Below are 14,807 nucleotides of genomic sequence, written 5' to 3' on the forward strand. Positions count from 1 at the left end.
ATTCACGAAATCATCGAAGGAAGACGATGAAGACCGTGTAGGCAAAGGAAGGATTGTCTCTCGTAAGTATTTATTGCACCGCTGGTCTAAAATCCGTGTCGTATACAGAAGATTCCATGTATGAATACTGAGACGCAATCTGGACATTCAACAGTATTATCAAGACACAACGCATGCAAGGAACTAATAAATATATGAGGACAACATACTACTTATCTTATTTGGCATGCACAAAGGTATAACTTTCTCATCGAAAAAATAATGTATTGCACAAATATCCATATATGTCAATATCAGTACAAATTGTTAAAAGATGAATATACTTGCAGAAATACAATACCAGAATACACTTGGCGAAAATGTTGAGAACAAAGCTAGTGGTATACATGTGTTGTAAATTATCAAGTTAATTCATTAGTATAATCCTATATATAAGTATATATCAATTGCAATGTTCGAATATCACTTTATGGAAGGCGTGTTTGGACATGTGTAATTAGAATACAGTAATGACATACAAGATTAATCCATTGCCAAGCAAGGTCGTTTTGCTTTGGGTCTATTTTGTACAGAGGCATGATTTTGAGTCATAATTCCCCCCAAATGTTGTTCAAATGTAATTGACACTTTGCATTTTGTATTTTGACGCATAAGTGACACCAGTAATGGACAAGTTGCTCAAATGGAGAATGGTTACATATAAAGTTAATTGTACCGGGGTCCTACGATTCCAACTACACAAGGGATGTACGAAGGCCGATACGCTAGAACATGGCAAGTTGCTTTCGTGCGACTAATTGAGCCTCGTGTCGACTGGTGAAATAAGACTTAAGAAATGAAAGACATGCTTTTTCATATTTTACACTGTCGTTTTTATTTATCTGATTGTGACTAGCTGACGTACTTACACTAACATAAATCGGGATGTATCGGTTAGTAGTACGGAAAATGAAATGATCACGAGAAGCAGTTTTTTCGTGAAGGAGAACGGAAGAACTGAAAAGAGCAGACAGTCAACAATGACATCAATCCAGGAATTGTTCGATACCTTTGATAGGAGAATGTTATGATTGTTGGGATAGTCTAGGACTGTCCAGAGGAATGTACAGTCACGAATTATTGTACTTTGTTTGGATTCAAGAAACATGGAAAGTTTATCGTTTATCTTAAACGATAATGGATCAAATCAAATGCTGACCTTTATTAATAACTGTTACATACAGCATTATTCATATATCACAGCTCTCAAATAAATAATGTATGAAGATGTTAAGACTTATATATAATACTTTACTTCCACTGAAGAAGTACAATTACACAACTGAAACTATATATTAAAAAAAATAAAAAAAATAAAAAGTTTGAGCTGACTGTGGAAATGTAGACAAAAATAGTATAACAATTCAGTCTATTGCGGATTAAAATTGACCCTTACATAGTAAAGGTGGTTTTGTGTAAACATAGCTATGCTTACTTGATTTTAGTTATTCTGTACAGACAAGAAATAAATCTATATTATAGCGGAAAGCAGCAGGTTATGATTGTTTGAAATAAAACTATGACGGATCTTGAATTCGATTAGAGTGTATTATCCCAGTAATCGAGCTCAAGTAATTATCTATGAATTCCGACCAGTCATTGACTTCTGTTTTTCACGGTACATGTACTCCAGGCTGCAATCAGAAATACGCACAATGAATGAATGAATGAATGAATGAATGAATGAATGAATGAATGAATGAATGAATGAAGGAAGGAAGGAAAGAAGGAAGGAAGGAAGGAAGGAGGGAGGGAGGGAAGGAATGAAATTTATTTCCCCAGATAACAAAAATAAGCTACACTTTCAAAGAACATACATATGATACAAAATACAAACTGAATGCAAAAAAAATGCATAATTGTTATCTGATGTGATCATGGCAATAGTTCTGTGAAACTAGTCTTGTCCGTCCATGGGCCAAATGATGTTCAGTATACGTCTACTAGTACAAACGTGATGTTTGTAATGTATAAAGTTATATCCTACATGTACATTTTTTATATCAATGAGATGGATTATTATATTGAAATTTATATTATTTACTTTTACAGATTTGCATTTTGATTAAGCTAATTTTTGTCATTCTCAATAGTGCGGAGGATATTGGTTTGACAGCAGGGTGTGAATTATCTGGTATCGTAATTAATTTTTTTTTAGATATTGCAGGGACTTAGGTAGCGTAAGGTAACGTTATCGGACGCTGTAGGCTAGACAGGACACTAAGTTTTCTAAGCACTTGAGAAATTTGAGTTGTTTAGTGTAAGCTGAAATTATGTACGTTTTCTATATAAGGATTGTCGCCATAACCAGGCAACACTGTCGAAAGGGAGTCAACATTATTTACTTTTGCTCATAACACATTTGATTACTTAACTTTGGTGAATTTGTAGTGAATTAATATAGTTTTTTGTCAGCTACGTACCCTTAGCTATCACATAAACACTAAGAAAACCAAAACCAAAGATTATACAAGAATTTGTGATGAACACATTTGAAATTAGAGTTGAGAGTGGACTGCATCCAATACGCCGCTTTGGACAATATATTTCTTATTGGTAATATTACAGAGTAATTAATACACCATACTATCGAATGTACAACCAATACTGTTCCCAAACGATTGGTACTGCCACAGAACCACAGTTTTATATCTCCAAATTTTAAGACAGTCACAAAATTTGATCTTTTAACCACTCCTTCAAAATAACATCTAGTTCGCATAACAGAGAATAAGTCTGAAGATAAAATAAATATTCAAGAAAATTATCCGACCAGTATAATACAGATATTTAATAAAATCAAGCATTTGGAAAAGCTAGCGAGATTATTCACTTATTAAGCCATCCTTCCACCCATATGTCTACCTGTCTTTCTATATGTCTGTCTGTCTGTATGTCTGTATGTCTGCCTTCCTGCCTGCCTGTCTGTCTATCTGCTTGTCTGCCTGCCTGTCTATCAGTCTGCTTGTCTACCTGTCTGTCTGCCTTCCTGTCTGTCTGTCTGTCTGTCTGCTTGCCTGTCTGTCTGTCTGCATGTCTGTCTGTCTGTCTGTCTGTCTGTCTGTCTGTCTGTCTGTCTGTCTGTCTGTCTGTCTGCCTGTCAGCCTGCCTGTCTGTCTGCTTGTCTGGCTGCCTGAATGTCTGCTTTTCTGGCTGCCTGTCTGTCTGCTTGTCTATCAATTTATCAACCTATCTATCTATCTATCTATATCTATCTATCTAGCTAGCTAGCTAGTTATATCCATCTATCTATCTATCTATCTATCTATATATATATATATATATATATATATATATATATATATATATATATATATATATATATATATATATATATATATATATATATATATATATATATATATATATTCACTCCCGACCCTAAACTTTGTTTACGTATTCGAGAAAAAAAAAGATAAATTGTTAAGTCTCGCAAAAAATAGTGGACACGGAAACTGACATCAACTTAAAAAGACAACATAAAATTGTTCTTCCAATCTGTAATGGCTGTACATCTGATGGGAAGAAACCAATACGAATAACACAGACCATATGGAAAACAACGGAAAACATAACTACCTGAACTAGACACTCACATATGAAAAAAAAATATAGATATAAAAAAAAATAAAACATCTACCTACTTCACCTATTCTAATTTCTAAAATTGAGCGTAATCGGAACCACACAATGTTTTTGTCAGACCTAACCATCAACAATAGTAGTGACGTACGTACACGACATCGACTGCTATTACGCGCAAAGACTTATGGGAGAGAAATAGGGATCATAGGCGTCGCCATATTGGATTGCGCTAAAAACTTTCAATGTGTTGTTGCCGTCAATATCTGCCGAAATTCTGTCCTGTTGTGGTCGCAAACCTCCCCCTAAACGCACAGAAATGAGTGCAATGGAGTTAAAAGAACAGGGAAATCGTTTCTTCAGTGCAAGAAAGTATGACGACGCAATTAACTGTTACACTAAAGCTATAGTAAGTTATAAACAGTTGTCAGTGCATGTGTGTACAGTTGAGTCGTGTGTTATGAACTCTTCGAAAAGCTGGTGACACGTGTGGAGTCACACTCAAAACTTTATTTAATATTTCGCAAATTTGTGTATGAAAATAACAGCAATGAGACGTCGTTTTCAAATCATTATTACGTACTGAAGTTAACACTAACATATGACTTGAATGATTGGTTACTCAGTGATTGTGTATCACTATCACACTGTTCAGGACGCACCATAAATATTTATTTACACTAAATTACAGTGTGTGACATGACCTGTTCGATTTTTAGCCTGTCAACTGACATACAGCCTTGAGCCAGGGACTGCCACGCCTCGTCGTTGATGTTTTGGAAATGAAGCAAAATGAAAGAACGGTTACAAGGATCATGCTCCTTAAAATATACTGCAGTTGATGAAGACAACAATTTCCTGCCAATAAGCCTCTCACAGATAGGCAATATACTTGTCTTCTAGAAAGTAGTTTACTTACTATTTTTTTTTACCTGTTTTCAGATGAGGAATCCTAATATGCCAACTTTTTATACCAACCGTTCACTGTGTTATTTGAAACTACAACAGTGGGAACTTGCTACACAAGACTGTAAACATGCAGTAGAAATGGACAGTACACTAGTGAAAGGACATTTCTTTCTTGGGCAAGCTTTGGTGGAAACAGGGAACTATGATGAAGCTATGGCAAGTTTAAAAAGAGGTGTGATATGTAATGTAAACTTTGAAGTTTATGACATTACGTCATACTGCCCTGCAGGCATTGCAGAGGGAAATTTGCTTTCCTTGACTGTGGGGACACCTTGCCAAAAATGTGTTAGTGCTCCAAATCACAAGACTGAAAGATTCAACATTGTTGGCACTCTTCCTAACCAACCTCCTGACATCAAACATCTAAAGAGTGACTGAAAGATAATATACACAATACTGTATCTTTCAGTTTATCAAACCACCTCCCGATTACAACTTTTGGTACCATCTATCAGTCTTGCATAATGTACAATGTTTGGTGGAGATTGTTGAATTTTGCAAAAAAAAAAAAAGTGCAAAATCAATTAAATGTAAATACAGGTTTTGTTGACTGTCATTGCAGTTGGGTTAGATTTGTTAACAGTTGAGTTATTGCTATAGAAATAATGTTATATAATAGGGAACTCCCTGAACATAACATCACTCCATGGTCAACTGTAATGTTCATAAAAATTTGATTCGTGCAGCAAATGTAACATAATCGTAATATATTGGGGACATTAGCAAAAGAACCATATTTCCTGTCAGCCCAATGTCGTTAAATACTTATGTGGTGAACAAGGCACTCTTTCTTTATTTACAATTATTTCATTCATTTATTGTCATTTGTTTCTGATTTTGTTGTTTGAGAGTTATCGCCTTCTTCCCACATCTGACCCTGTATTTCTAGTTCAAACCTCGCGCTTTTGAGTCACCAGTCAAGACAAATGTAATATTACCAGCTATGCACACACTAACATGCTGAAAGAAGTAAATATGTATCGAGTTCCAACTTACTCTGTCTGCAAGCAGGACTCTAAACTTGAACAGAACAACTCAGACTTTCAGAAATTTCAAGAATGGGATGTAATCACAAGCAAGTTGAGTTGCATGACATAGCATTATTTCTGGGCTGTCAAATGCTGTGCATGGCATGTTAAATCAAGTGAAGTATACATGTAAATGGTAGCAGTTTCTTGTATTTTTTGTCATGATCTCAGTCTGTCAACCCATATAAATTAAAACTGATCAATTTACACATTTTCATCAAAATGTTCCTGAATTTGATGTAGCTTAGGGTCATATAAACATTCAGTATATTGTATACTGATCACTTAGGGGTTGTTTTGTGCTGAATTTCACACTAAGCCATCATACAGTGAGGCAGTATGGCTGATTTATGTTATTAAATACTGGCAACATCGATTAATTAAAAAGTTCTACCCTAGCTCTAAACCAATGGCAAAGATCCAATTCACAAACTTGAAAAGTTGGTACTTTAGTTTACTTCAGGTACACTCGAGTATGCAAATGACAAGTGAATACCCACAGTAAGCCACAACAGTCTTGAGAAAGAAGCTCACTGATTGGTTGACTCTGGCATTTTAGAGTGCTAGATTTGAAATACATCTGAAATGTGCATTTTGGCTGTAAGGTATGGGGAGTAATTCTATTCCAAGCATCATTGATTGTAAGATTAGTTATCTAATGTAGCAAAATTTCAAACTTAATTCCATATATAGGTTTGATAGTTTTTGTGAACTTCATGTTAGTTTATCTATGGAGTTCAAAACTTGCCATTCCATATATAGGTTTGACAGTTTTGTGAACTTCATGTTAGTTTATCTATGGAGTTCAAAACTTGCCATTCCATATATAGGTTTGACAGTTTTTGTGAACTTCATGTTAGTTTATCTATGGAGTTCAAAACTTACCATTCCATATATAGGTTTGACAGTTTTTGTGAACTTCATGTTAGTTTATCTATGGAGTTCAAAACTTACCTTTCCATATATAAGTTTGACAGTTTTTGTGAACTTCACGGTAGTTTATCTATGGAGTTCAAAGCTTACCATTCCATATATAGGTTTGAAAGTTTTTGTGAATTTCATGTTAGTTAGTCCCCGCCGGACGAAGTCCGAGACGGGGACTTATGGATTGGGTTCCGTCTGTCCGTGCGTCCGTCCGTGCATCCGTCCGTCCGCAGCCGTTTCTTGGAGATGCCTGGACCAATTTGTTTCAAACTTGGCAGAGGGGCAACTTTCAATGGCATACATATGCACGTCAATTTGTTTCATGATACGATCCAATATGGCCGCCAAGCAGCCATTTTGTTTGCAAATTTTCCCTGTCTAAATCCATAAATCAGACATGCTTGAACAGATCTCATTCAAAGTTGGTATTAGGACAGTGTTCTATGGCATATATGTGCATATTCATTGTTGTCATGATACGATCCAATATGGCCGCCTGGCAGCCATTTTGTTTGTGAATTTTCATGTCCAAAGCCATAACTCAGACATGCTTGCACAGATCTCATTCCAAGTTGGTATTAGGACAGTGTTCTATGACATACATGTGCATATCCATTTTCATTGTGATACGATCCAATATGGCTGCCTAGCAGCCATTTTGTTTGCAAATTTTCCCTGTCCAAAGCCATAACTCAGACATGCTTGTACAGATCTCATTCCAAGTTGGTATTACGACAGTGTTCTATGACATACATGTGCATATTCATTGTTGTTGTGATATGATCCAATATGGCTGCCTGGCAGCCATTTTGTTGGCGCAGTTTTCATGTCCAAAGCCATAACCAAAGCCATAACTCAGACATGCTTGTACAGATCTCATTCAAAGTTGGTATTACGACAGTGTTCTATGACATACATGTGCATATTCATTGTTGTTGTGATATGATCCAATATGGCTGCCTGGCAGCCATTTTGTTGGCGCAGTTTTCATGTCCAAAGCCATAACTCAGACATGCTTGAACAGAGTAGTGATATCAAAAACAACCATATGAGGCCAAACAACATTAACCAGGTTTGAAAATGACAACATAAACTGCCAGTTCCTTAAAACCCAATCATAGCAGGGAGTATGTCATTTTCAATGACTTGTTTGTAAATGTTTTTGTCTAATTTTCTGTAATTTGTATGTTGCAAAGAAGTCTACATCATATTACAATCAGATCCCTTTCTCTTTCATATGTCTGTTTTTTATGTAGCATATGACCTTGCTAGAGAGCAAAAACTTAATTTTGGTGATGATATAGCAAGTGCCTTGAGGTCAGCAAAGAAGAAGAGATGGCTACATCTTGAAGAAAAACGAATACAGCAAGAAATAGAGCTACAAGCACATCTAAATAAACTTATGATAGAAGACAAAAACAGGTGAGATACAAAAATATAATTAGTATTGACATTAACATATGAATATGAAAATATGTTTGATTACATGCTCTTTTTGAAGGGAAAATTATTGATAGCTAGTGGTAGATGTGTGTATATTTACATATTTCTAATTCAAGTGTTATACAACTATAAATATAATTGAAGATTCTGCACTTAGTGTTAGATTACTACTACTGGTAGTAGTAGACTCCAGCATTTTGCTTTTCATACAAAATTTTTGTTTTTGGTGGATTAATTAACCGAGCTCTGTAATTCTACATGGGATAGCACGATATAACATAATGTATAGCAAGTTGTGAAATTTTACCAAAGGCTCTTCTTTCTCTTTGTCACTAGAGTTGACCAACATCAACAAGAGAACTGAAGTATTAACAAAATGTTGACCAAGTTAACAATTTCCATTCTTCCTTTCTTATATTTCTTGTACCAAGTGTACTTTATTTTGGTCAGGGCTGATTCAAACTTACCAAAGAACTGCCCTATGTAGTGTTTATCACAATCTTACATCATGTACCTTTAATTTGTTTATATATTAATCTGTGTGACTGTATTCTTTGTAAGCGGATAGAAGATGTTGAGAAATCTTACCTTTAATGCGTTTATATATTAATCTGTGTGACTCTATTCTTTGTAGGCGGATAGAAGATGTTGTGAAATCTTACCTTTAATTTGTTAATATATTAATCTGTGTGACTCTATTCTTTGTAGGCGGATAGAAGATGTTGAGAAATCTTGTTCAGATGAGCAAAAAGAGAATGTACAGAAGATAGAGGATGAATACGTAAGTATAAACAGTTGAAGTGACACATGCATGTGACCAAACTGAACAAAGAAGATCATGAATGACATGGCATCATTACCAATACGTGTAATAAAATTTGAAATGTTCATTTTATCTGTGAAGTATATATGAATTCAAACTGCTCTGAAGTAAGATGGTTAGACCTCGATAAAAATTATGGGATGGGTTATGTTGTGATGACTTTGGACCTTAATGTGACAGTTTGGCTATTTTGTCTGTCCTTCTGTAACAACATACAAATATGTAGTTACAAATATTCTGGTCATTCCAGTACTCATGAAAGAAATGGTCTGGATGGTATAATTAGTAGTACAGTAGTATACTGCTCATATTGTACTCCCACAACACTCCATACTTTTTAGTTAGCATCATACAGACAAGTGAATATGTAATCCAAAATTCAATGAATTACCTTTTACCAGACCAGTATGTCCTCCAGTATGGGACAAGAAATTTTTATAACAGCTTAAAATGATAAACCGTGCATTTTCTTGTGTGCCACCACACAGTAAGGAATAAGGCAAAACCAAATTTGGGCACTTCATACGGAACTGTACATCAATGGATCAATAGTGTTTCAAATGGACTTAGAGAGATGCTGTGTGATCTGAGAGATTAGATACAAACATCCAGCATAGAAAATGATTTTATTAATGTATCATGAAATGGACAGATTACTTGACAATATCTAACCCCACTGGTACCAATATGTTCAAATTATTGATACATAATATACAACCATTCTAGCAGTTATCTAAAGATGCATCTGATCAGAACATCATTTTATCAGTGGTGGATAATTAAAACTGGCTTTGAAGGTGCCAAGAAGTCTTCTCCTTATCACTCTAATCAGTGTGTCCTCTAACGATACCCAAATTTTGTTGTTGTGAGTCAAAATGAGAAAAACTGGGATTTCTTGTGAGCCTAAGAGATGGGGGAACACCAAATTTTGGTGCGTCACTAGAAATTGTGTGCATCAGTGGCGTGTCAAATTGGCTTAGAGGGCACACTGACTCTAATCAAACTACCATAAGATTAACATTGCTCACACACACACACACACACACACACACACACACACACACACACACACACACACACACACACACACACACACATGGCCAAAGCTTGAAGCAGAATACAACATACCCAAATGCACACTGAACATACTATACTCAATTTTGTATCGTTAAACAGATGAAAAAGTATACTTTATATTTTCTTATGGATTACATCCTACTGTGTGCTATAGTAAGTGTGTATGTAAGAGAATACATTTGTATAGATAATGAGAAGACTTCTCTACATCTTCAAAGCCAGTTCGATTGTCCACCACTGATAAAATGATTTTCTGATGACCGCAGATATCTCTAGATAATTGGCAATTGCCAGAATGATTAAGACAAATACAGTGTATGATGAATAACAAATCCACTCTTATTTTACTTCAAACAACAGGAAAACCACCTAAAAGAACTAAATGCATTGTTTTCTGCTGTTGATGACAGGAGGAGGGTGAGTAATGGCAAAGGAATATGTCTAACAAGAATTGGAAATTTAACCAATGCATACATCATAATTTGTTAAGCCGAGGTTAAGACTGCACACTGTCAATCTTGCTCACTGTATGATAGATGGTGCTGTTTGTTGTGATTATGCAATTGTGGTGAATACTCACTGTATGATAGATGGTGCCGTTTGTTGTGATGATGATGTGATTGTGGTGAATACTTACTGTATGATAGATGGTGCCGTTTGTTGTGATGATGATGTGATTGTGGAGAATACTCACTGTATGATAGATGGTGCTGTTTGTTGTGATGATGATGTGATTGTGGTGAATACTCACTGTATGATAGATGGTGTCGTTTGTTGTGATGATGTGATTGTGGAGAATACTGTGTATTACAATGTCAGAAGAGAAAGAATGGAGTTGTATTTTAAGTGCCATATCAAAATATAATAATGAAAAAAATGTTACAACCACAAACATCATTTCCTTGCTCTGGAATGGTCAATACATTTTACACTTATTACCCCTGGCATGTACCTATAACAGCACAACAGCCCTTTACACTTTCTCAACTCCTTGGGAAACACTTAGTCCATCACAATTTCAGCATCTGTAGCACATAGGATTAAAGGATTCACATAGCCTCAAATTGCAGATAACACTTCTTGTAGGTGTAGTATCCTTAAACACATTCATCAGGGTGGTAAAACAGTTACTGTAACAGTTGTAATAAGTTGTTGTTCCACTAAGCGGTAAATCCAGCAAACAGACTAGACAGTTTGACAAAGGCTGTTGACCTGAACAGGCTGAACATTTAAAGTAAGAAGAACCCTTGGTTGTGGTACAAGAACTTATTATTATTTGTACTTTCAGTGTCATGTTAATACAAAAGGTTTTCATGAAAGTAATTGTACTGGGCTTTTTTTAAAAACAGAAAAGAGAAGTGCCAGACTACCTATGTGGAAAAATCAGTTTTGAGTTAATGAGAGAACCCGTCATTACTCCAAGTGGAATTACTTATGATAGAAAAGATATTGAAGAACATTTACAGGTTAGTTAATTGTGGAAAGTGGGTGTAATGATATTGATAGTGAATGGTACAATCAATTCACCTAGGTGGAAACTGGGTGTAGTGATATTGATAGTGATAGGTACTATCAACTCACCTAGGCTAAGTGTTGTCGCCTCAATCATTGACCTAGGCTAAATGTTGTCCCATCAATCACCCCACTTAGGCTACATCTGTAGAGCCCATCTGTGAAACCCTGTGAAAATTACATCACCTTGAAGTTTGCCATAAAATTTGTGTTACAACACCATTGGTGCAATATTCAACTCTATTAATTTCAGTAACAATGTGGCATGCAATTAGTAAGTCATAGGCTTTGCTAGTAACAGAGAAGATGACTACTGAATAAACACTCATTATTGTCCCCCCACCCCCCACCCCCATACTGACATTTGAGAAATTTACCATAGTTTTGTGTGTAACCCCAATAAAATAACAGAAGAACTTGAGTACATTTTGCACAAGTACTGCTACAAGTAAGTTTACTGGAAACACCAAACAGTTATGTATTCTTTAGAAATGTACCTAATGAAATGAATTAAGAGTACTAATTTTCATGCAGGCATTGTTACCTTTGACTCAAAATGACTATATCTGAAGTTCAGCAATCAACAGTCTTTTTCTGTTACTTTTCAGCGTGTTGGACATTTTGATCCGGTTACACGAACAGACTTAACTCAAGACCAGCTGATTCCCAATCTTGCCATGAAGGAAGTAATTGATAACTTTATCACAGAAAATGAATGGGTAGAAGAATTCTAGCATGTCTCCATCGATAATTTCTCAGAAACAGAAAAAAAAAGATGTGTCAAGAATGAGGCCTTTGTTCGAAAGTGTTCAACCAACAATCAGAAGTGCATCTGTTGTGAATACTTCAGTATATGGAATACATAAGGTTGCCTTAGAATATAGAACAAATAGAGATAAAAATTTATAGCAAACTTAAAACAAAGGAAATAACATGAGATGGTAAACATCAGATAACCACTGTGCAGCTTCAAGGACAGGAAAGTAGAACAGTGGCCAGACTCCAATAGGTAAACATTTGCAGTTCAGCTAGGGAGTTAGGGTTAGGTTAAGTTTAGGGATAGGAATGGGATTAGACTCCCTAACCTAAAACTGATGAGTATTGTCTACCAGGAGTGACCACTGCCTTACATTCGCTCCACTTCTTATGTGCTTCTTACATTGTGAGGTATCACATTACAGGAGGTCTGCTACATATATTGTGAGGTGTATCACATTACAGGTCTGCTACATATATTGTGAGGTGTATCACATTACAGGTCTGCTACATATATTGTGAGGTGTATCACATTACAGGAGGTCTGCTACATATATTGTGAGGTGTATCACATTACAGGTCTGCTACATATATTGTGAGGTGTATCACATTACAGGAGGTCTGCTACATATTTTGTGACGTGTATCACATTACAGGTCTGCTACATGTATTGTGAGGTGTATCACATTACAGGGGGTTTGCTAGCTACATACATTGTGAGATGTATCACATTACAGGAGGTCTGCTACATATAGTGTGGGGTGTATCACATTACAGGCGATCTGCTACATGCATTGTGAGGCATATCACATTAATTATGTAGTAATTATCACAGTTTCTTTTGTCGTGTATCGAAGTGCAGACTTGGGACACACTGATGGCACTGCAACACACACAACTCATGGATGAGATTGTCAGTTGACAAAAAGTTGAGTTTCCAAGCAGTATCAGAGACTGTACATTGACAGGTAAACTATGGCAAAGTGATTGCCCTATTGTTTGAATGGTAATTTGAATAATTTCCAGTGACGTCACACATAAGAATACTTCAAGCCTACAGTTTCATTCTAGACTGTTACAGGGTGTGTCTGTTTCATAATCAGCATTGAATGCATAAGGTACATTCATGTGACAATGACGTGTCATGCCATGCCTATCAGTAATAGTGTGTAAGAAATGACGTGTACCAACTGAAGACTGATTTAGGCTGAATGACATGCTGTATCTTACAGTCTAAATGATGTGACAGATGAACTACAAAGTGGCAGATAGCTTGTTAAGAGTATAATAACTATACATCAAAATAGTGTACACCTCAATTTTAAAGGCAATGAATTACATCAATCACTTGTAGTAGCAAACATATACAGATATAGTTGCAAATACCAAGTTTACAAAATGCAAGTTCAATATACCAACAATGGAGCACATTATAAGTTTTATGTCTTGTCAATTCTCTTTCATAATTCTTTCACATGTTTAATTTTGACAAACCTCCATTCTTGTGCCCCAATTTGAAAGTAAAACCATATTTCTGTCATGTAGCAAGACTGAGGTTAACATGCGTTCTGATCACAATGAATCACTTTCGATCAATCAACAAAATGTGTGTTTTTCAATAAGTCTTGTTTTATGGATTGTTAAGTTTATATCGTCATATTGTGACTTCAAATGTATGTATGGGTAGGTGATAAAGCGATAAGAAGTGTTTAGATTGTAAAATTATCATTCCTTGACAATGTTCATCTAACTAGTAAAACTTATTTTGATAAGCTGACTATAGAGTGAAATGATATCCCTGATGAAGTTATTGCCACACATGGTGACTTCATGGCAAAATAAAAAAAAATGGACAATTCGACAAAGTTTGTCAACTATGACAAAAAAAAAGTGAAAAAAAGCATTACCCATGGGTTATGAATGGTCCTGAAGTCACTTTAAAGTATACAATAGCTTTCCTAATTAATCAACAAATATTTTTCTTGTCAACAAAGTGGGATAGATGCATAATTTTGTCATCCATAGTATTTATATTTTGACAAGTAACTTTGCCCACCACTTGAAACTAAATCATATGGAAGCAAAATTCACCATGTTAGAGAAGAAGTTGTTCAAGAAGGAAATATTACATATAACAGAGAAATTGACCTACATGTAGCTTTGCATTCATACCAGTTTTATTTCAATAGTAATGGAATATTAAGCAAAGCTTTCCGTTTTCTTCAGAATTATATATTTTGCTTCTACCTGTGTCTCAAATACCATGAAAGTTGAGAATGTAAAAAATGTAAATAAACGTTTATGTATTCAAAGTAGAAATTGTACAGTTTGATTTCTTTCACCTTTGACTGAGTTTTTAGACCAGAAGGCTATAGCAGCTCATTCATCAGTCCATGCACAGCCATACCTGTGCAGAAATAGGCTATAAGAGACAGGAAGCACAAATCAATCATTTGTATGCAAAGTTGTCGTCTTTGCATTAAGGGGTAAACCCTTTGAATTGGGGGGGGGGGGGGGGCGCTGGGGGAATTTCAAAAAAAAAATGTTGGAGCCTTAGGTGAAAAAAAAAATGCTGACCCACAGAAGACAGAAAAGAAACATTTGCTTCTAGGACATTAGCTAAACAAAATATGTGCTGTAACTTAGTGTAAGTG

At 35.5% G+C, this 14,807-nt stretch overlaps 1 protein-coding gene across 2 annotated transcripts; it reads left to right on the plus strand.

Annotated features, from left to right (window-relative positions):
• Positions 1-22: 22 nt before the first annotated feature.
• On the plus strand, positions 23-14,458 carry LOC144435097 (E3 ubiquitin-protein ligase CHIP-like). Of its 2 annotated transcripts, none has more exons than XM_078123656.1 (7): positions 23-62; positions 4,564-4,762; positions 7,799-7,964; positions 8,694-8,766; positions 10,246-10,302; positions 11,235-11,351; positions 12,006-14,458. In XM_078123656.1, exons 2-7 carry the CDS (start codon positions 4,564-4,566, stop codon positions 12,129-12,131), a joined length of 738 nt encoding a protein of 245 aa, XP_077979782.1. In that variant the 5' UTR covers positions 23-62; the 3' UTR covers positions 12,132-14,458. The 2 variants fall into 2 exon arrangements, with proteins under 2 accessions (XP_077979782.1, XP_077979781.1); XM_078123655.1 differs by lacking the exon at positions 23-62 and adding an exon at positions 3,844-4,030.
• Positions 14,459-14,807: the final 349 nt, after the last annotated feature.

The sequence above is a fragment of the Glandiceps talaboti genome, chromosome 5 (genome assembly GCF_964340395.1).
Source record: "Glandiceps talaboti chromosome 5, keGlaTala1.1, whole genome shotgun sequence".
NCBI lineage: Eukaryota > Metazoa > Hemichordata > Enteropneusta > Spengelidae > Glandiceps > Glandiceps talaboti.